Raw genomic sequence first — 23,419 nt, 5'->3', positions numbered from 1 at the left:
TAAATATTTGTAAAGTAAATAACTTGTAATTTGTAGCTCATAAATTATAAAATTTTACCATAATGTCATTATGTACATACATATGAATATATAAACTTTAATCGAATTGACGAAAAGGTATGTTAGGCGACGCAATCGGTAAATAGGGAAACTGTGTGACCAGTAATTGGAAGAAGAGAAGGTGAGACTTTGTCGCTTAAAAATTTCATCACGTTCAAACGTGCGCGATTATTAAACGACGAGGAGGAGGGAGTAGTATGAAGTTTTATTTCGCCTTTACCGCTGAGTTGTAGCTCGTGGCCAGTCGTGGCAGTACAGCAGCGCGCCTCCTCTAACAAGGAGTTCGTTCAACACGTCTTATACTTTTGCATTTATGGTGTTGTCCTCGTGTGGTGAACTTTGTATGCGTTTCACATGTCACCTCTGATAGCAGTACGAGAGCTGTATCGTACAGTATAAAACATCTACATAAAACATTTCTATCAAAGAAATTTTATTTTTATTTACAATTAAATGCACAGTGTTTGTTCTAGTGAATATTTCGTCGGTATGTGTTTCTTCACAAATTACTAGATTGTGGATATTTATACATTTAAGGGAAATTTAACGGTGATATACTGTGTAGAATAACAAATTATCAATTATATTACGTACCTATTATAGTTATTGTATAGTATTGTACTTATTAATACTATACCACATATTATATATTATTATACTATTATAGTTTACTTATAGTATTTAGTGAGTAAAATGAATTTCTATTCGACTTGCACTTTTTTAACATTGTAACTACCATAAATAATAACCAATTTATGAGTTTTTATAGAAACCTTATAAACTGATAACAGATTTTTTAAGATTTCAAATACTCATTATGATATATATAGATGAAGCTTCTTCTCTTGCATTATGTATTTATTCATGTACTTCATTTTGATTTCTTTGATACGAGTTTCACACTTTAGTCATCCAGTCTGTTAATTGTATTTATCAAAGATATGAATTTGTACAAACTTCCGCCATTTACAAATTAAGTTATGATATAAACAAAACAAAATTTTTCGGTTAGTCAAATTAAAAAATTATTAAACATAGAATATAGAAAGTTATATAAGTTTGTGTGAATTTGTTCTTTGAATACGATTTGGATGAAAGCGATTAATTTATATTTTGTTCTCTAATCTTAGAGACACGCGGCAATAGCGCATCATAGACTGATAATAGAACCAGTCTAGCGATACGAATGTATTAAGAGGACTTTAGATTTCAAATTTTAGCACGTGGAATTTATATGAGACAATAATATTAAATGGTTCAAATACATATATAAAACACCAAATTTATTATATTATACCATTATTATTTTCTATATTTAATATCATTATTAAAGTTAAAATTTTTGACGCATTTTATCTATATTTTTCGCTTTCTACAATGGAACTTTTTGACAGCGTTTCAACGTAGATTCATCATGTTATGTACATCGATATTTACAATTCAAATCGGTAAGAATACGGATAAAATAAGTGTTGCCAACAGTTTTCTTAATCGTCCGTGACTACTAGATTGCAAATCTGTATGTACTTGTAGGAAATAAGAAAGTGCTCGTTTGTGAATATACTACAGAATGGATAAAGTATGACAAAATATATATGTACATATAAAATACCAACAGTATAATGCTTTATGTAATGTGTGGTATTTAGATACAATTTTCAACTGAGCTTTTCTTATTCAAATTATATTCTCAAAAATATAAATTCACATAACAATCCACAATCTAATAACTACTATGTTACGTAAGGCTAAACCAATATAGATATTAGTGAATATTGAAAACATGATCTTTTTTAAATTAAATGAAGAAAATATGGAATAAAGTAAATGTATGAGAGCGTACGAAGCTCTGGTTGCTTTGTATAAAATTCCATAAACGTCCACCCACGGTATGACGGTTACGAAATGTGACAATCAATTCCTTGAGACTTGTTATACCAACTCGGTCTTTCTTTACTTCTCTTTTAGTTCTCGTTTCGCGTATTGTTTATCGCGGTCTCATGCGTGTGTTTCGTTGTGTTTAGTGTTGATAACTTACATCGGCCATTAAGAAAAGAAGAAATTAGCAGCACATAGTGAAAAGTCGGATGTGAGGAACCGAGGAAGATTGAACAAAGGAAATGAGCACGAAGGTACTCATCGAGATGCAACAGCAGCTAAGGCATAATGTGACCACCTCTGAAAATGCTCCGACCAGTACTAAGAAGCTAGAGGACTTAATGGATATCCAGAAATCGATTTTTTTAGTCTTCGAAAATATTACCTACTGCGCCAGGCCGTGGATACTTTCTGGAAGTAAGTTTTTCACTACAATCCAATTTTAACTAAGTCATTGTTATAAGCAAAATTGTTTGCTCTGATAAATTCCGTAAAAAACTTGTTACATGGAAGTTATATAAATAATTTCTTGTTATGTAAAATCTTTCATAAAAAATTTTTGCTTTTAATGTATATAGATACTTCCATAATGTAACAAATCTTTTGTTCGTGCTTTTTTATTCGCATTCACATAAAGTTTCTTTATTATTGCAAATTTCATATGAAACTTTTTGTATTGGAAATGAAGTATGAAATGCATTGATCGAATATGTTTGAATAAAGTGACATATTTCACGAAACTTTATCTATAGAAATCTTTACCTGATTTTTCTTATCGTATAACGTATAACATAATATAGGTTTGGCGTCCTGTTTATTCAACCCAAAATGTTTGGTGCATGATGAATTATCTTTTTTTCTTTCAAAGGAGTAATATTAATATCTAATTAATACACAAATGTATTGCGACCAACAAAATGAATATAATGTTTATTCATGAGATAAGATCTTTACGAGTTAACGGAACTGAATGTGATAGCGTCGCAACTGAATAACGGTTTTCGAAGTTGGCTAATTTTGTGGTAAACGGGGACGAAAATTTTCGCGTTCCATGTGAGTCAAAGTATTAAGATAGTCGTTTTTAATTAGCATGAATAAACTACATTAACTTTTCTAAGGCACATTCAAGCTGTTAGTAATTATGAAAATTTCACTTTTTTGCATTACCAATGATATTTATTACTGTTATTATACTTACAATATACAAATATAGTATTATAACGTGCATTACTTGAATTATAGTAATTATAATAAATTTTTATTTTCTTCTAGATTTTCGAAAAAATATTTTATAAATCATATTTTATATAATTAATATTTTATTGTATGATTAATATTAAAACCAAAGATAATTGTTGATATCAATTCCAATCAATTTCTATTTATTATCACTTTTAGTTATGTTACCTAATCTAACTGATAGGGGTAGGAAATTTAGAAAAGAATGAACTGCGATGTAGTCTAATGTAAATAAAGTGAAACGTCAATTTCAATTAGCTCGCTTACACGGTAATTATAATACATAAAGAATAATTTCTTGTATTTTTTTAGACTTCATGTTTGTTTAGATTCGAATAATATTTAATAATAATTGAAGCAGACATTTAACATGTGTACAATGATTATCTAGATAACCAATGACCATATTAGAAAATAATTATTTTCTTATCTATCACTTCTTTTATGATAGTTAGTTTTAGTAAGTATTCGTGGTAGATAACATTCATGTTAAAACAGTGTAAAATTAAATGTACTTAAAATAAAATATTCTTACTATATTTTAGAGCAAATATATCGTGGTAAATAAATTGTTAAGATGATAATACAATAGGAGCTGTTCTCGCTCTCCGAATTGGAATGCTTGAGAATTCCCTTGAGAGTGTACAAATATAGACTGTATCGTCTGTATCTGACTGTATGCACAATCGGACTCTCCCCTACTTCGTCTCTCTGTGTTGTATGCGTGCGCCAATGTGTGCCGCCATATGAGTTTATTAACCCTGAAATGGTTAATAAACAGAAACGACAGAGAAGATGACAGAATAATAAACATCGTTGATACTGTCTTTAAAAACATAATAGAGTCAAATCATCCGTTACAAATTCAATAAGACCTTCATTATGCTACTGTCAACGATATAAGAAGCATCTTTTATCTTCATCTTTCTCTTTCCACGTAACTTTCTATGTATATATGTGATAAAAGTCCTTTTTTATTAAAGATATATATTATTATGTATTTCAAATATATAAATGTGGTACATAACCTCAATGAGGGTTTAACGTATCACATTAATTAAAAGATGAAATAATAATATCATACTGTTGGTTAGAAAAAGATATATATTATTATGTATTTCAAATATATAAATGTGGTACATAACCTCAATGAGGGTTTAACGTATCACATTAATTAAAAGATGAAATAATAATATCATACTGTTGGTTAGAAAATTATTCTTCTTTATTTTTGTTAGAGATATCGAATACTTAAAATGATACGTAAATCCAACAGGGACCTAACATAGCACTAATTAAAAAAATAATATCGTAATAAGAAAAGTATGCTTTCCCCCACCACTACTCCCACCTTTGCCATTTTCCGTTCTCTCCTTTAAGTTCTTTTCCGTTGATTTTGCTTTCTAGTTTTACCAAACAGTGAAAACGATCGGTTTTAAGCGAGTCTTGTGAGCTTGTTTGCAAACATCGGGGAATGTAATATGATGCAGATCTCATGATCGGATGAAAACAGGACGAGGTAAACAAGTGAAGCATAAGTAGGAATTATCACGTGTCTTTATTATCGGCAATTAATAATATACTTACGTAATTAGCGGTTTGGTGTTTTAGATTTATCGACACGCAATGTAGCATGCACTGAATTGGTGTTTTCCACATTTAGTCGATAATTGACGGGAAGAATTCGAAACGAACAATTTCAAAATTCTTGCAGCGATGCGAGAGAAATGCGTCGGTATTGCAGAGTGAAAGTATGGATCGTTTAGTGTTTGCAAAAATTTCATAACTTATAGCAGCTGTAGATTGTAATGATATACATATGTATATCTTTCATTAATATTTAGTCTCTCTATTACTTAGCTTCTGTCTTTTTCCTTCTCTCCTATTAAAAGTTTCGTCTTTTTTCCTTCCTCTACTTTTTTTTCTTAGAATATACCATTTACGGTGTACGTTGCACGATGAGCCACAAAAAGTTGAAATTTCGCCCTTTGACTGTAATTCTTTCCTTTTGAAGCCCTTCAGATTCACCACGGATTTCCAAACATAGGGTATTAAGCCTAAAAACTTGTAACTTCAAACAAATTTGGGAATTTACTACTTTTATAAATTATCTAGAAAACGTTTTAAATTTGTTTATTTTCTATCACTATTGCTTCATTACTTGCTTCATTATATAAACTGCCTATTTTTCTGCAAATTCACATTTTTATATACACGACCAAAAAAATAGAATTTGAATTTGTTTTAGCTATTAAAAAATTATAACGAGTACTCTACTTTCATTTAAATATTTTGTATATTTTTGTATACAATATACGCATCCTGTACAGTTGTGTACATCTTTAAATTTCGCATAAATACATAAAAATCTAGTTATTATATAGATCTTGATGTTCATCCATATCTTTAATTAAAGTTAAGCACTTAACTAAAATTGGATGAAACTACGCAATGTTATCTAATGCAAAAAATTTTGAAAAAATCTTACAAAAGTTTGGCATATAAAATACTATTTTTATTAGTGTTATAAATCAACTCACATGCGCGAGCCTTTATAAACTTTATACAGTTTACATTGAAAAGACAGCGTGTTATCGCTATAAAAACGAAGCTCAACAATGCATAATATCTATCCAATACACTAACTTTCGTTGATAATTCAGCGGGCGTTATTTCTTTTAAGCAAGATATCATTTAATAATACGCATGTCTGCTGAAAATATGTACATAAATGTTTGTTACAGAAAAGACTGAACTACTAAAAAATTTGAGCGGCGAATTCAGAGCCGGCGAACTTACGGCGATTATGGGATTGTCCGGTGCTGGAAAGTCCACATTGATGGATGTTCTAACTGGCTTTACGTTAGTAGATCTCTTATCTGTATTTTCTGCTGTCTATAATCTCTTTTTATCATTTACATGACACAGAGTAAATAATTTCGACGAAATTTTATATGAATCATCGATAACAATCTATCGAATTTGGGACAGGAAATATAAATAACCATTAATGCTAAACAAGACACATTTGTAAAAAGTTCCTGGATAAATTGGACTCAATAGATTCACGTTAATAATAATTATGATGATATTGTGCTACGATGTTGATTAATGATATAGTATTATATAACTAGAAAATCAATTATTGAGAACTAAACTTTTTAACGTTTGATGAAGTCTTACACTCTCTCATATTAATATATCATATAATGTGTATTATTTTTATTTAATCTCAGAAATATTATAACTGTTATTGATATAATAATTTCAGGTAAATGATAGTTTGACAAGTCTTTTCTATGCACGATAATTTTGAGATTTGATTAAAGCGGAGAAACCCAGTAAAGAAATACAAGATTTCGAATAAATACAAGAAATCAAATAGTTTCGCTACACGTATTCCTCTTTTCAATAATTTTATGCCATTGATATTACATATTAGAGCGAACACTAGAAATATTTGTGGTTATAAAGTAACGTTGGCAGGACTGTTATATTATGAGCAATTATTACATTACAGTAATCATAGTAGCATGTAGTGTGAAATTGTAAGCATCAAGTGCGGTCACATGCTCTGTTGCAAACGGTCAATTTCCGGTTGATCTCAAAATATCAGATATCATTGACCTACGGGGACTATGTCGCGATCTTTGTCATTTTTGACAACCATACGATTGACTTTATCGACCATCGATGACGCTATTAACGCTACATCAAATTGAAATTTTCAATGATTTGATATATCTTCGCTGACCTACGATTTACCAAATACACGCTATCTAGAAATTTTTAATCAAAATGAAATTCTCGCTCTACTTTAATAGAATAATGCTGGCGAATGAGTCCACATGCCATATAAATTAGATGACAGTTTAACGGTCACAACAGAAGAGGGAGTTGTAGAAAATTGATACGAGAAACACGTGTTTTCGAGACGAGTGTCTGGCTCGAAAGATAATAGCATGAAAACTGAACATGTGATACACATGATACGAACCATAATACTTTTAGTTATATTATGGTTAATATTTTTGTTAATTACTGTTGATATAATTCCATCATTTTATTACTATATTCATTTTATGTATTTTTAGCTGCCTCAAAATTTATTTTTAATAGTAATCTCTATATTGCTTGTTTTAGACAATGAACACGTGAATGTTTCAAAACATTACTTCTAAACTATTAATCAGAAAGTATTATTAAATGCTCGATTGTGTAAGATTGTAGTAATGAACACATAGTATCCTTTCATTGCTCGATCAAACAGACATGACCTGTATTTCCATTGAGTACGCATCGAAGTATAATTCGATGTTCGTTGGATGAAATAGAATTATCACCGATAAACTTGCGTGACCAAAGAAATCTTGTATTTTATAAAAGAACGATAAACCACTATTTGCAACGTGACTAGTTCCATGCTCTCATGAACGTTTGTTATAAGAAATACCGTTGACATGTTATTTATTCATTAATTAAATTTATATTATATATTTATTGTCTATATATTCTTATACTTCATATTATAATTTTTAACATCATATCACATTTTTCACATATAAGAAGTCATTGTGTAAATTACTACTAGAAGGTTTAGAAAATTATATGTTTGAAGGTTCTAAATAACAAATTAGATTTATATAGGTTCATCTTTTTTTTAACTAAAGATGATAACGTTACTGAGTGACCTCTTTCTTACAATTTTATCATCTCGATTATTGTTATCCAATAGTTTTTCTTACATGTTAGTGAATTAAAAATATCAAATTGTGTCTAATGATTCATTATGACAATTACAAATACGCTAAGATCATCTGCTTAGTTTATGCGATGTTTTAAGTAGGTTAGCTGAAGGCATTTTAAATCGACCATTGTGTGTTATCACGATGCATTTAACTGCATCGTGATAACTGATGCAAATTGGCACATTTATATAATTTGAATATTGATTCATTCTTTTCGGCACACGGGCTGCGTATAACATAGTTCCTCTATAAATTAATCTTTCTATCTTCCATAAAACAAGAAAATTAACGAAGGAAATCGAAAAGAGGAAAAGAAATCTAAAAAATGATAGAGAAAGTATGAAAATTGGAAACGCGATACAAGTCGTAGGATTAAAAATGTATTTCATTACTTTGGGCCGTTTTCAGAACGACTGGCGTAACCGGGAATATAATGGTCAATTCAAAAGCCAGGAATCTCAATGAATTTCGAAGATTGTTAGCGTATATAATGCAAAACGACAATTTGCAGCCACTGTTGACCGTGCAGGAAGCAATGAACGTTGCTGCTGACCTAAAACTTACCACAAGTCCTCAACAAAAGAAACAAAAGGTATATTACATTTTATTCATCAATCTGTGTTAAAATCAGAGTTGTTTGTTCTAAGCCACAACGCTCAAAGTAATTGAAAAATTACTCGTCGAAGACTTTGTTGTCTATAGCTTGTTTATAGTCATTTAGGAGCTCAAGGTCAGAGAAGCAGCTCCCCATCATTAAAAATATCTCATTGTTCATTCTTTAGGGTTAATTTTTCTTTGTTTATTAATAATTAATTTTTCATTTTTTCTTTGCTTTGAATAAGGTTGATCTAAGTTAAATTGGATATACTCAAATGAAAAATTGTATAATTTCTCTTTAATTTAAGAAAATTCATCATTGAAGAGGTTAAATACAACAGAAATTTTATGATGTTTACAGTATTGAACAAAAGCATAGATCAATGATATAGTTATGTTATTATACCAATTACAATTAATGCCGTTAATATAACAATTAATATATATATATATATATTATTGATATACCATGCGTATAATTGTTAAAAAAGTTGAATTAATTGCCCCATTAATTGTTTTATAGTTTCATAGTTTTATATTCTAGTTTATTATACAACATAACAAAAGTATTTCTTTTAGCATTTCATATTTCTTAATTTCAAAGAAAACTAATTTTGAATCATGTTTTCAGATTGATCAGATATTGATCACAATGAGCCTGGACACATGTCGCCACACACGAACGGGAAAACTTAGCGGTGGAGAAAGGAAAAGACTAGCCATTGCGTTGGAATTAATCAACAGTCCTCCGATTCTATTTCTCGATGAACCCACTAGGTATATACTTGTACTTGAATACCTGTATGCTTTATTAATACCGAATTTCGCTATAAATTATTCCTTCCTAAAAAATAATAATAATAATAAAGAGATAATTTGATATTAATTGCAGTGGATTAGACAGTGTGACCTCAAAATATTGTATAACGTTGCTAAAGCAGTTGGCAAAGGCGGGACAAACGGTGATTTGTTCTATTCATCAGCCCAGTGCTTCGTTGTTGAATATGATCGATCATCTTTATGTGGTGGCAGACGGAAATTGTGTGTACAGCGGTAGCACACAGAATTTAGTGCCTTATTTGAGCAGCCTCGGTTTGCAATGTCCAACTCACTATAATCCAGCTGATTATCGTAAGCAAAATAGAAATCGGACATATTTCATACCATTTCCTTGATCATATTGCCAATTTACAGTATATCCTATCTATAGTGATATCCCTGAATAAAGAATCATCAAAAGAGATATTGCACGAGCGTTTTGCATACACATTTAAGAAAGAAAAAGACAGTATATGATTTATGGAAATGTGAACTATTGCTACTTGCCAAAATTGTCGTGATGTGCAAGACATTTGATGTACAAGACACAAAGCGCCTGTAATCATTCGTACTATAAGTATTACGCAAAACATTCGTGAATTAGCAAGAAAATTTTATTAAAATATCGACTAACATTCCTTATTCGCTTCTTCAAATCAGTTAAAAAAGTTAAGGGTAACCAAGTTTAAATGATGTTTGAAAAAAAGTCTTTCCTTTTATAGTGATGGAAATCTGCAATGGAGATTACGGCAGATATCTGCCGCAGATGGTGAATGCCATCGAGAATGGAAAAAATAATGCATGGAGGTCAATCAGTAATGTAACCAACGTCAATCATCAGGAGGAAGTGATCGCTTTGAATGTGACAGCTTCGTTCCAAGCACTTCGACAACGGTCTCCGATGGAGATACAGCACGTTTATGGTAAACATAAAGCTGGTGCTGGATGTGCCATTGGCTTCTGGAAACAGCTCTTCATTTTACTTAAAAGAAACGCTATCAGACTCTCGAGAGATAAGGTAATGAATAATTCGATCTTGGAATGAAAAATTTATCTACAATGTAAATACAATGTAAATAAAAAATATTTGCACTTGCTTATATTTTCCAATAAAGTATTTTTCTATCAGGTCCTATATTTCAATTATACGGTACTCAATTTTTGTAATCTTATGAAAGTACTACTAACTGATACGAAAATCAATATATTTGAATCTAATTGATTAGTATGTAATGTGCAAATATTTATTGCAGCCGCTGTATATTATTTACAAAACAGGTTCGTTGTAACAGACAAAACGTAGAAGAAAGTTGTAGTATAACTTAGCCGCCAATTGTAAAATTACTCGCTAGTTGTAAGAAGAGCCAACACAATGGTATTAATAGATTCATTTGGATTTGTTAGTCTTCTCTATTTGTTGTACTTGTGACACGTGTACAGCCTAGTCGCGTAAGAATAAAAATAGATATGCGACTGGTCGGTATTTTTTATATATAGATGTCTTCATATTTAGAACACGAAAATGTACAATAATAATAAAGCCAGTCCCATCTGTGAGATCATTGATTACTGAGTCAACATCTATTAAATGATAAGAACTGTGAAAGAGTTCTTTGTAATATTACCTTTCTTAAATTCGATTGTATGAGCTGAGTTTGATAGTATAATTTGATTAGAATGTTTCGACTAAATTTGAAAATTGATATTGAAATGTTAAACAAAATTTTTATAACTCGGGAAATAGAAATGAATATGTAGATACAAAGTTCGTAACATTTCTAGAGAAATCTGACACTTGGGAAACATGTAATAAGTAACATTAGCGATATAACCGCAGAAGTAATTGACCTTGGTCAAAGTATGATATTTCAGACACTTCTACCAATTTCAATGGATATATTTATAATAGAATTATATAGAAATTTACACATCAAAGAAATATTAACATTTTCAAATATTTTTCATCTATAATTTCGATGAACTTATCGAAGTGTGATGTCCTTTTCGATTTTTATGATTTTAAAATATATTGTAAAATTCAACATTTTGAACAATTTTTTCCTATTCGTATAACTGGCGGTAAGCGTTAGTTTTAGAGTTATACGTAAAAATACCTTGCCGCTCGGCCTTAATTTTCAAGCTGGTTTGGGTTAGTAGTAATATGCATTAATCCGACCGTCGCGTGAGGTGGTTGACCAGCATTGTCTACAGTTTACATTAATACCGATAAGGGGGTTCGCAAATTGATATTACCGAACCCAGTTTGAAAAGTAAGAGCGAATGGCGGGCTACTGTTGCATCTAAGTGGGAAACTAAGGACGACCGACGGTTATCTGAGTAGAAAAAAGTTCAGTGTGTTGAGTTTTACAACATATTTCAAAAACATTGAAATCGGAGAGAGCGTCACATTTCAATAGATTAACCATAATTTCTTATATATATTTTTTCTTAACAAAGTAAGACAACTTTCAAATTGCCTTCTGTTCTTTTTACAGGTATTAACATTTACACGACTTTCGATGCATTTTGTAATTGCCTTGATCGTTGGCGTGATTTATTTCAAAATAGGCCAAGATGCTGTCTACGTGTTGGATAACTTCAATCTTCTGTTTTTCAATATAATGTTTCTTATGTTCAGTGCCTTCAGCGCAACAGTAACAACGTGTAAGCTGAAAACATTTTACCTTGTTTTCTTGAATAAAAATTATTTATGTTAATCAACAAAAATTGTTATTACATCACAGTTCCCTCGGAGTTACCAATCATCATGCGGGAGCATTTCAATCGCTGGTACAAGTTACATTCTTTTTACCTTGCTAACAAGTTAGCTGACATTCCCATTCAATTCACAGCCATTTCTTTGTATATTCTCATTGTATATTATATGAGTGATCAATTATTAGAACTTCAACGATTTTGTCTCTACACCCTGATGTGTTTTGCTGTCAGTATAGTTGCTCAAACGTTTGGCCTTTTAGTTGGAACAGGAATGAAAGTACAGGTTTGTATGAATGTATATTTTTAAAAATACTTACCATATATTGTATTCTTACTTTATTATTTGCTTCAGCACGGTATGATCTTTGGACCACTCACGATTCTTCCATTTTTGATATTCAGTGGATTTTTCGTTCAATTCAGGGACGCTCATCCGTACTTACGATGGTTGTTCCATTTATCGTTTCTTAAATATGGTTTCGAGGGTGTAATGATCGCTATTTATGGGTAAAGTCTACAGCATAAAATTTATTTTATAAAATTTGTTCCTTTTACGTAATTGTTAACATAATATTCTTCTGTGATTTCAGATATGATAGACCAAAGCTTTCTTGTTCAGATGTCTATTGCCATTTTGCCATACCGGAGACGTTGTTAAACGCTGTAGACATGAAGCAAGCTAACTATTGGTTCTGTTTGATTGTATTGGTCGCCCTATATATAGCACTGGATATTGGAACGTACACATTACTGAAATATAAGTTAGAGAAACGTGTATAAAAAGAAACACAAAATCGAAAATATGTGTGAGATGTCAATGAAACATTTTTTCTACGATCGTGTTGTGTTCAGTGTAAATAGAACAATATAAATGAATTATTGTTAAAGACTGATTTTCTTTTAAAGCTTCTGTATAAAAAGAAAGAAAGACAAGAATTTATAAGAAATTTTTATTGAAAAAAGAAAAAGAATATATATTTGCATTTAATTGTGGTTTTATTATGGCAAAAAGAAGCGACGAATAATTATTTGTACAATACGATGTTGTTTGTCGAAACAGAAATAGAAATTCTTATCTTCAGATAGTAAATATCACGAACCAATGTCTTTTGATACTGTGTTTCGTATCGATTGATAACAGCAAATTTTTTATATACATTATGTTCGTTTGAAACATGTTAAAGTATAATTATATATATTATTCATAGATTCCATGCTTATTTCCATAAATTTACGGTATATACGCTTACACTAAATATACTATACAACATTGTTCTAAATTTAAAAAGTTAGCAACCGCTTTATAATTACAGTCGATTAATATTAGAAAAAAACGTAATATTATAAAAAATTAAATATATTCATTTATTTTCAATTTGTTTCTAGCTTCGCATTTTCATTTCCAACATTTCGCGGAGAACATTTCTTTTGATTGAAAATGTTAAAGATGCTATCCAAAAATTATTAACAATATACATAATATTTTGATTATACTAATTTTACGCAAATATTTCAATATGTGATATATTCATACTGTTTAGATTTTTTATAATGAATTATTTCAATATCAAACGTTAACAATAATTTTTTTATTCTGTATTCTTAAAGGTTCTGATAAATATTGAGTTGTCCCAAAAGTTTCTTTTGCTTTGTAAGTAAATAATGGATGCATAATATTTTATATTTTATATCATGTCATTGAGCTATGTACAATTCATTCTTCACATAATATCATTTTCTCAGAATTTTTGGGATTTCCTAGCAAGATATCGTTTTAGATGTATTTTTAGGTCATTTATTGAACTGAATCTTTTATCGTGAAAACAATTTTTTAACGGAACGAATGAATAATAATAATCACGCGGAACCACATCCGGAGATTATGGAAAATGAGATAGAACAACCCAATCAAATGATAATAATTTGTTTCTAACGGTTAAAGATATATGGGTCCTGACGTTATTGCAATAGAATACGACGTCTGTTCGTTAACTCTGGCCATTAGAAACAACTTATTAAATTTGATTGCGATGTCTTACCTCCTCCGTACTCTCCGGATATTCCACCGTGATTATTGTTTATTCTTCTTGTTAAAAAATTCTCTTCGCGGTAAAAGAATCAGTTCAATAGATGATATTAAAATATACTAAAACAATATTTTTCTAGCAAATCCCGGAAGTTTTGGAAAAATAGTATTATGTCGTTTCTGGAGAGATGGAGAAAAGTAATAGATCATAATGGGTCGTACGTAACTCAATAATTTGATATAAAATAAAATATTGTACATCTATTATGTATTAATAAAAAGAGAGAATCTTTTGAGACAACCTAATGTAATATTGATAGTGATAACATTTATTAATAATTAGCAGGAAAAAGCTCTTTGTTAGATACAGTAATTAATAAAAACAATAAAAAAATATAAAGAATCGTCGATTTATAAAAGTGATCGTGATAGAAATGTTTTAAACGAAGTTACGCATGCAGCACTTCAGATGCAATGAACTCCAGAATGCAAGGTCAAACGGGACTGGACACGCTTCCCGTAGCAAGAAAGTTGTACGGCCCTGTAATAAAGAGTTAATCGGCAGTCGCCGTCAAGAATTCGTTGGGATCGCATATCGTTTCTATTGCGTTCGCCATTAGATAAAGCGTGCGTTGGAAACATAATGCTTCTTCTGTTAAATAAAGTGAATTCAACGAACTACGTGAAAAATTCTTTTTTCATCGCAACATCTAACTATATGCAGCCAATGAATCATAGTGAATAATGTACATCTTCTTTGTTACCTTCTTGATGTATTCTTCATCAACTAGTGCAATCTCCTTGTTGCGTATAAAATTCTTATATTAGATGAATCTAAAATTGTGAAAAATTACAGTCAACTGAACGTGTCCTAAAAATTATTTACTAATTAGTAATAATTGCTAAACACTTTAAATTAGTATTTACTCACAATAACATTGTGTTTTTAAAATCAGCTATTACAAAATAGTTTGAAGTTTTAATTTTTGAAAGTGTGAACATATGTATATATATCATGATGTAACATTGCTGGAAGTATATATATATATATATATATTTAGTATTCCCCTCGATGGAATTTTGATTATGTGAAACTAAGTGATCATTTATATTTATTTTGTGGAGGAAAACATCCATTTCATAAGCAGCAAATAGCTGAAGCATTTTGAGCTATAATTATCATTTGTGATTGTGCGCTGTATATGCGATAACAGATGATAACATAGTGCAACCTGCGTGAATATCCATTTTCGTGGGTCAAATTCCAGTGGTTTATCTGGACGATTAGTTTAAATACATATTTAACAGTCGTCGGATGTAAGAAATCAAGATGGAAGTGCATCATAATAATGCAATCGTTAATCCATCAGCGAGAATGATCGGCGAAGAAGAATGCACCGTTCAACTGACAATGGGGGAGGACCAGAAATTTTTGAATTCAAATTCTCAGTCGGTTACCAAGATGCACATCGAGTTTGACAATCTCTCGTATTCCATCTGCTCTGGTAAAGGCAAGTATACTTAATGCGAGAGATATAGTGAGGTCGTAAATCAAAACCTATGTGTATCCAAAGATGTATGCATTTTGTGGAAGCAGTTTAAATCTGTAAAAATTGTAAAATTAATTGTTAATTTTAATATATCAAATTTCTTTTGAATAATTGTGCATTATAAAATTGAAGAAGTATAAGAAATAATAAATTGTGTATTGCTTGGACTTGTTTTCCAACGCAATGCTATTTATAATTTGTTGAAATATTAATAATACGAAGAAAGAAAGATTTCAAACCATGGTTTGCAAAATTACTTGTGAATTAATATATTAAATTCCTTTAAAATATATATGTGAACTAGAAAATTAAAAGTAGTAAATTGTGTATTACTTAACTCTGCTTTCTATGCTATATATAATTTTTTAAAGTATATTTAAAATATGCCAACTTTGATACTTGATCAATTTTATGATTTTATTGTACTATACCTTTTCCTTTCTTAGTTACTTCGTGTGTATGAAGAAAATAAAACAACTGCATTACTTAAAGAATGACTAGTTATCATTTTATCTATTAGTTAATCGAGGAGAATAATTTTTAAATGGTATTTAACATTTACATAATTGTCGATTAATTACTTCGAGCTTAAAAACAGAAATCAACTTTTTGTTACTTATTTTTTTTCATTATTTCTTTTCATTATATTTTGCTGCTGAGCTAAGATACCTGATATTTAGTTATCTTAGTTTAGTCTTTACGCATTCTGTGACTGTGTACAGTTCCTTACAAAAGCCTGTATGAATCAATGTTTGAAATATAACAAATTAATTTTTATTATGAACAAAAATAATACAAATTATTAGATCTATAAAAAAAGAAGAAGTAAAAAGATATAAAATATAATTCTGCAAAATTATACATACTCCTATTGTGCATAGCTACATATTGGGTTGGCAACTAAGTGATTGCGGATTTTGTCAATACCACCTAACGATTATGAATATATTATGAACACATTAAAAGGTATCAATCTGTAGATATCAATAACTGTTTACGATCTTCTTAGAATTAATAAAATTAAAGATTTTACTATTTCTGACGTTTAGTCTTTTATGGTGTAGATGTTTAGATTTTTTAAACTTATTCCGAAAATATGTGAATATCAGTTAATATGAAAGTATAATTTTATAATGAATTTTATAATGAATTTTAGTTCTTTTTGATAAGCTGGACGCATCAAATTCAATGTAAACATGCAAAATTTTTTAATTGACTGTACCAGTGATTATTAGTAGGTAAGAATGTTTATTTATGCCACAAATATGTGCTACGTATGTGACTTATACATAAATGTATGTATTCCAATCAGTACTATGCGACTCATAATTTTAATATTTAAAAACTTTTACCAAGCAGTATGTTTTTAAATTCAGCGATAACTATAAATACGAATGATCTGTAGGAACGAAAATGAGAAGGCTTTATACCTTATTTGTATCTATTCGCGTAATACTTTGTGATGATTTTTATTTATCTCAGCCAATTATTTCAACAATTTATTATAAATTGCAAGTATATATTTTGCATTAACGCGTTGCTTGTTAATGATGTGTGAATAATAGGTTAAATTGTGTAATCTCAATCGCAATATTGACCACATTAAAATAGAAAATGGCATTAATGAAAACTGAAGTCAAGGTTGAAGGTCATTTACGTAAGAATCAGAGAAAGAATACAAAGTGTATATGTGAATTCACCGTTTTAATCAAAAGACATATTATTTTCATTCTTCTTCTATAAATGTATAAAATCATTGTAAAATTAAAAAAATATCGTAACTAACAATAACAAAAAACACTCGTGCGTTTGCATATAGATGGTATTTCTAATAATATTTATTCAAATTTAACATTATATGAAGATAAGTATATGCATTGATAATGCTTTAGTCGCAAGTGGCAAACAACAAATGTAAATTGTAAGTAGGTTACGGATTTTTAGGAATTTATAGTATATATTTATATTATATTATATATATAATACATATACATATATAAATTTGTATGTGTAAAATTGCACAGAATGTATTTAATATGAAAGAAAAAAGAGTATGAAGAAGAAGAAATAAGAAGAAGAATATGTAAAATATCCATAATATAGTACTTTCTATCACATTTGTTAGCTAAAATAATTTTCTACTGAGCTCCTACTTTTTTAATTATATTCCCAAAATTATGGATTTGTATAAGAGTCCGCAGTTTAATTATTGGGTTTTACAATGATTTTTAATTTTACAATGATTTTATACATTTATAGAAAAAGAATGAAAATAATTTGTCCTTTAATTAAAACGGCAAATTCACATATACACTTTATCTTTTTCCCCTGATTCTTACGTAAATGACCTTTGACTTGAACTTCAGTTTTCATTAATGCTATTTTCTATTTCAATGTGATTGCGGATATTGTCTATACCACCTAATGACAAAATCCGTCAATTACTTAGTTGCCAACCCAATATTAGTAAACGTTTGTTCACCAAATATTTCTAACATTCTGTTTGCAAGTATTTTTCAAGCATTTAATATTATAAAATTACAGTTCTATTATAGTATCTGGACTGCAAAATATTCAGGCAGAATAGTACTTTTTAGGGATTTTTAAGATCACTGAAACCAAAAATGAGGATCGTCTTTCATGGAAATATGGTGTAAACAATTTCGGTCAACTTGTTGATGTGCGACGTCCTTGTGGATTTTGACGATATCTTTTTTAAAGTTTGGTACTTAACCTATTGTTACTTACTCTATACGCATTTGAATCATGAGTATTGGATTAGATTATTTTTTAACCCAAGAGGTATTTCTTATTTTCCCGCTTCCGTGAGACGGTCGGTTAGGCCGTACAGATGAGTATATAGAGAGCAGTGAGCGGTAAGCGGTAACATAGGTATTTACTGTATTATCAGTTGTTTTGTTGTTTACCGCTTACCGCTCTATAATATCACGGCCTTGCGCAAATTTCTACAGTTAAGATATGGTTAAGACCTTTCTGGATTAAACGTTCATATGGCCGAATTTTCAAAACTATATATTTCCGTGAAAAAGATTTAAAATACTCTTGAAATAACACATAAAGATAAAAATTTTTGCATTCTGGATAGTATACTTTATACAAATTTATCATAGAGAAAATCAAATCTTTATCTTCTTACAGAAAAATCAAAAAGAATATTAGAGGATGTAACAGGATGTTTCCGACCTGAGAGATTAACGGCGATTATCGGTCCTTCCGGTGCTGGGAAAACGACGTTGCTTCGTATTATATGTAACCTGAAAAGTACAAATGTTAAAGGATCGATCACAGTTAACGGTAAAGAATGGAATGGCAGAGCTTTCCGAAAACATACATGTTTCTTACCGCAAGAATTTCCTTTACAACCTCTTCTTACTGCCAGAGAAACGCTCTACATTGCAGCACGTTTAAAGGTTCATGGTATTCGTGAACTGCGCTCCTTCAATTTGATTGTACGTTCTACATGTACATCATTTGTTGTAGAAAGTAATATGTATTAATTTGTGGTTATTTGTTTAAGATCCATGTGGCAAAATGTCATAAAAGAACTTTTATTTAAGAATTTCGAAATTTCAAATCATTCAAATTTGAAAATTTGAAAATTGAAAGTTTAAGAATTTGGAAGTTCGAAAATTTGAGAATTGAAAGTTTAAAGATTCGAAAATTCGAAGATCTGAAAAATTAGAATTCTCGATGTTCAAATACTCGGAAATTCGGAATTTTTGAAATTTCAAAATTCAAAATTTTGAAAATTTGAAAGTTCAGCAATTTGCAAGTTTGACAGCTCGAAAATGTAAAAAAAAGCTTGGATATTCGGAAATTGAAAAGTTTAAAAACTCGTAAGTTTGAAAAATCAAAAGTTGAGAGTTTAGAAATTCACAAGTATAGAAGTTCGAAAATTTGGAAACTTTGAAATATTAAATTTCGAAAATTTTGATCAAAACACAATTATACATTTACAAGTGAAATATTCCATATACATGTAAATCTAACCTTACAGGTAACGGAAATAGCAGAAAATTTGAATTTGACAAGCTGCTTAGACACTTTAGTAGAGAATCTAAGTGGTGGAGAACGGAAAAGATTATCAATTGGATTAGAAATAATCACGAAACCATCTGTTTTATTACTCGACGAACCAACCAGTGGACTTGATAGTACATCTTCGAATCAGGTCTATAACACTAATCCTATAATATCTAACCTTGAAAAGTGACCTAGAAAATGATATTATTTGGAATAAAAATATTTCGGATAGGTAATTGCACTGTTGCATAAAATAGCAAAAGGAGGTTGCACAGTCGTTTGTGCGATTCATCAACCCAGTAGTCGTATGATATCGCAATTTGATGATTTACTGGTTATACATAACGGGACGTCGTTTTATTGCGGAGCTTGGAACGATGTTTTCTGCACGTTTAGTGAAGCAGAATATGTGTGTCCTCAGTTTTATAATATATCCGAATTTGGTAATATACGTATATGTTATTATTTGAAGAATGCAAAGGAGAAACAGGGAATGACAATTTTAACGAATTTTTTACTTTCTTCGTACACTCCTGTGAACGCCCTTTATCGCTAGCTATGTCGTATTAATTTGAATTAAAATTTTCTGCGTCCTACAGTAGTTATAACAAATTGAGGTGTAACGACACATATTTTTCATTTTTTACAATTTAATGTACTAATTTACTCTTACTTATATTACTCACTTACTATATATATATATATAGTAAGTGAGTATATATATTGTGTATATATATATATATATATATATACATACGCACACATATATACTATATATAATACTTACAGTATATTACTTAGAATCATGAATGAAAGTTGAGAATGATATAGAACAAAATGAAGAATAAATGTTTTATGTTTATATAATATCTATGAGAAAATATGATGTTGCGATATTATACATGTATATTGTGTGTGTATATTAAAAAATAAATTTTCGTTTCCTTAGATATGTTAGAATTTGACATTCCCCCTTTTTCCCGTGGAACCTTCATTTGATAATAAATGCTACTATTAATAATATGAATCTGGTAATTACTCGATATATTCATTGTTAATTTCGTTGTAGTTGTAGAAGTTGTAACTGGGGAAAGAAGTGGCGATTTAAACAATCTACAGGAACTTAGTCGGGATAAATACTTAAAATGGAAGAAACACTTCCAACATCCTATTAGGGGTAATTATATTATCTTGAAATATTTACATAGAAATTCACTATTTGTAAAGATAACATTAGAATAATTTTTTACTAGAATAATTAGAGTAAATAATAGACTAATGTTAAAATAATAATGAATAATCTAGTACAAGTATTTTAGGAACAAATGTTACAGTTGCTGCAAAATTGGATAATAGTACCGACATATCGAAGCTATCGTCTATATGGCAAGAACAGAAGATTTTATTATTAAAAGCACTAATTTGTATTAAACGAGACAACGTTAGTAATTACATCAGAAGTTAATAACTTGTAGTAATTCGCTTCATTTAAAAATTTCATTTTTGTACAAATTGTTTTTTGTAGACTTTGACAAAACTGAGATTCGCAGCTCACGTTGTAGTAGCTTTTTTACTAGGCATAGTATTTTACGATTCAGGAACTAATGCTAGTAGAGTTCACAGCAATATAGCTTGTGTATTTTTTATTCTGCTGTTTTTATATTTCGCGAATTCCATGCCGGCTGTGCAGATATGTAAGTTAAGTATTTGTTAGCATCGTTTTTACAATATTAGAAATCTAAGCATCAAACTAATTATTACAAAGTTCACGTTAAATTTTTGCTTTACTTACAGTTCCTATAGAAGCTGCAGTTTTTATACGAGAGTACTTAAATAATTGGTATCATTTAAGGTCTTATTTTTCTGTAAAAGTAGTGTCAGATTTGCCATTACAAGTAAGTGTAATAGTAGCATTTCTATAATACATATATGTTTGTTACTCTAATATGATAATTAGACTGCGGATGTTTATGCATTTATGGGAAACTTAGAAGCAAAAAAATATTTAGAATGCTTGCAATATGAAAGAATATATAAAATATTAAAAGTAAAATACTTATTATAACATTCAGTAGGGTAAATCTCTATTTAGATTCCATTGTTTTATTTAATTATGTTTGTAAAAGCATAAATTTGCATAAACATCTTCAATGTAATGACAGTATATTGATTAAAAATATTATTTTTAATATAATAGTTATCTTTGTAGATTCTTACACCTTCGGTATTTATTTCAATTGCATACTATATGACTGGTCAACCGATGCAATGCGATAGATTTTTACGTACGTGGTTGATTTGTATTTTAACGACAATTCTTGGACAATCATCAGGAATGCTTGTTGGGGCTGCATTCGATACGCATGTAATGTATGATTCGAGATAATTACAACGTGACTGTATAGGATCAAGTATTCTCCATACGTTCGCCGAATTGGGAACATACATACTACGTCACTTATAACATTTGTATCATTGTAATTTTATGTAATTTCAGAATTCAACACATATTAATCTGATATAAAGACAATCAAATTACGTAAAATTAAAATAATACTAACAAAATTAATTAATATTTTCAGATGGGAATTTTCTTGATTCCAGCACTCAATATGCCAATGATATTATTTGCCGGCTTTTTCCTAAAATTTACGGAAGTGCCATCATTTCTCCAACCTTTGTGTTCCACTAGTTTCTTTAGGTAATTAATACATTTCATAATTGATAAAGATTTATTTTTTTTATAAAATTAATTATAGAAAGAAAATTATTTTTGATTTTCTGTAGGTATGGATTTGAAGGTATTTTGCAAGCAATTTACGATGGAGACAGAGAAAATTTACGCTGTGATGAAATCTATTGTCCATTACGTTCACCTAAAAAGATTTTAGAAGAAATAGATATGCCCGCAATTTCCTATTACATGACTGTATTAGGTTTATCTGTTTGGATAGTGTGTTTACAACTCTTGACATACTTGGTACTTAAATGGAAAGCACATAAAGCCAAAAGATGATGTGCTTAAATGTATCTATACGTACTTTTCATATGATATCGAATTAATTAATATTTTTATCACAAGATATTATTAATACTTATATTGATATTTTTGTAAATTTTGTCATTGTGATATTTGTATACAATTAATAATATTATATAACTGGTTATATAATTATATTATAACTATTATGTAACTATTATAATATATAAATGGTAATACTTATTCTTTATTTAAGGCATATTTACATACGTTCCATTACAGCTCGTAAGTCAAGCAATTTATAAAAATTTTCGAATATTACACGTGTTGCGATAACATTTATCGGATTTTATATAAATAGATAAGAGTACTAAATCTTTTTTTATAATACACTAAATGCTTCTATTTTTTCACCTAATTATACTTTCAAGATCTAAGATACGGATTTTCTTATCAAGATAAATATTTTCCACTATCTATGTATGTTCATATTACAAATATCGAACACTTTTATACTCGATCAAGAAATATTCATTCGTAGAAGTATTATATCTGAGGATTATCCAAGGGTTATCATAAGTTTAATAAATGTACTCTATTAGAAATATCTTTCAAATGTTTTACTGTTCCTTTAATCGTAATCACAAGTCCAAAGTATTTCCGTAAACATTCACATAACGTAGCTCACTGACGATGGAAACAAGAATACTTTGAATAGGATTGTTTCAAAGTTGCAATTGATTAACTATAATTTCTTCGT

The 23,419-nt window shown here is 29.5% G+C and overlaps 2 protein-coding genes across 11 annotated transcripts; both read left to right on the top strand.

Annotated features, from left to right (window-relative positions):
* The first annotated feature begins 265 nt into the window (after window positions 1-265).
* Window positions 266-13,047, top strand: LOC126918314 (ATP-binding cassette sub-family G member 1-like). 6 transcript variants are annotated; one of them, XM_050726100.1, is made up of 12 exons: window positions 266-547; window positions 2,085-2,355; window positions 5,922-6,039; window positions 8,334-8,517; window positions 9,154-9,299; window positions 9,415-9,653; window positions 10,064-10,359; window positions 11,837-12,005; window positions 12,086-12,164; window positions 12,245-12,342; window positions 12,412-12,566; window positions 12,650-12,830. In XM_050726100.1, the coding sequence occupies exons 2-11, from the start codon at window positions 2,181-2,183 to the stop codon at window positions 12,528-12,530; spliced, it is 1,623 nt and encodes a 540-aa protein (XP_050582057.1). In that variant the 5' UTR covers window positions 266-547; window positions 2,085-2,180; the 3' UTR covers window positions 12,531-12,566; window positions 12,650-12,830. The 6 variants fall into 6 exon arrangements, with proteins under 6 accessions (XP_050582057.1, XP_050582030.1, XP_050582022.1 ...); XM_050726073.1 differs by having other exon boundaries at window positions 266-432; window positions 12,086-12,342; window positions 12,650-13,047; XM_050726065.1 differs by having other exon boundaries at window positions 266-448; window positions 12,086-12,342; window positions 12,650-13,047.
* A 617-nt stretch (window positions 13,048-13,664) lies between these two features.
* LOC126918345 (ATP-binding cassette subfamily G member 4-like) lies at window positions 13,665-23,266 on the top strand. 5 transcript variants are annotated; one of them, XR_007711312.1, is made up of 11 exons: window positions 13,665-15,596; window positions 18,795-19,105; window positions 19,654-19,827; window positions 19,912-20,122; window positions 20,749-20,856; window positions 20,999-21,120; window positions 21,205-21,373; window positions 21,474-21,574; window positions 21,889-22,156; window positions 22,262-22,380; window positions 22,467-22,545. XR_007711312.1 is itself a non-coding variant. In XM_050726148.1 (11 exons), exons 1-11 carry the CDS (start codon window positions 15,416-15,418, stop codon window positions 22,693-22,695), a joined length of 1,881 nt encoding a protein of 626 aa, XP_050582105.1. In that variant the 5' UTR covers window positions 13,671-15,415; the 3' UTR covers window positions 22,696-23,266. The 5 variants fall into 5 exon arrangements, 3 of the variants coding, with proteins under 3 accessions (XP_050582124.1, XP_050582105.1, XP_050582114.1); XR_007711311.1 differs by having other exon boundaries at window positions 13,666-15,596; window positions 21,889-22,166; XM_050726148.1 differs by having other exon boundaries at window positions 13,671-15,596; window positions 21,889-22,044; window positions 22,467-23,266.
* The last annotated feature ends 153 nt before the right edge of the window (window positions 23,267-23,419 follow it).

This window comes from Bombus affinis, chromosome 1 (assembly GCF_024516045.1).
Source record: "Bombus affinis isolate iyBomAffi1 chromosome 1, iyBomAffi1.2, whole genome shotgun sequence".
Classification (NCBI taxonomy): Eukaryota; Metazoa; Arthropoda; class Insecta; order Hymenoptera; family Apidae; genus Bombus; species Bombus affinis.
Note: the sequence above shows the minus strand (reverse complement) of the source record. Positions and strands in the feature narration are given on the sequence as shown.

Bases quoted from the DNA above. Each gene is read 5' to 3' on its own strand.
- LOC126918314 (XM_050726073.1), top strand. From the start codon at position 2,181: ATGAGCACGAAGGTACTCATCGAGATGCAACAGCAGCTAAGGCATAAT. The intron at 9,300-9,414 runs GTATATACTTGT...TATTAATTGCAG, and splicing joins TTTCTCGATGAACCCACTAG to TGGATTAGACAGTGTGACCT. The intron at 12,567-12,649 runs GTAAAGTCTACA...CTGTGATTTCAG, and splicing joins GTAATGATCGCTATTTATGG to ATATGATAGACCAAAGCTTT.
- LOC126918345 (XM_050726148.1), top strand. From the start codon at position 15,416: ATGGAAGTGCATCATAATAATGCAATCGTTAATCCATCAGCGAGAATG. The intron at 19,106-19,653 runs GTACGTTCTACA...CTAACCTTACAG, and splicing joins TGCGCTCCTTCAATTTGATT to GTAACGGAAATAGCAGAAAA. The intron at 21,575-21,888 runs GTAAGTGTAATA...TTATCTTTGTAG, and splicing joins TGTCAGATTTGCCATTACAA to ATTCTTACACCTTCGGTATT.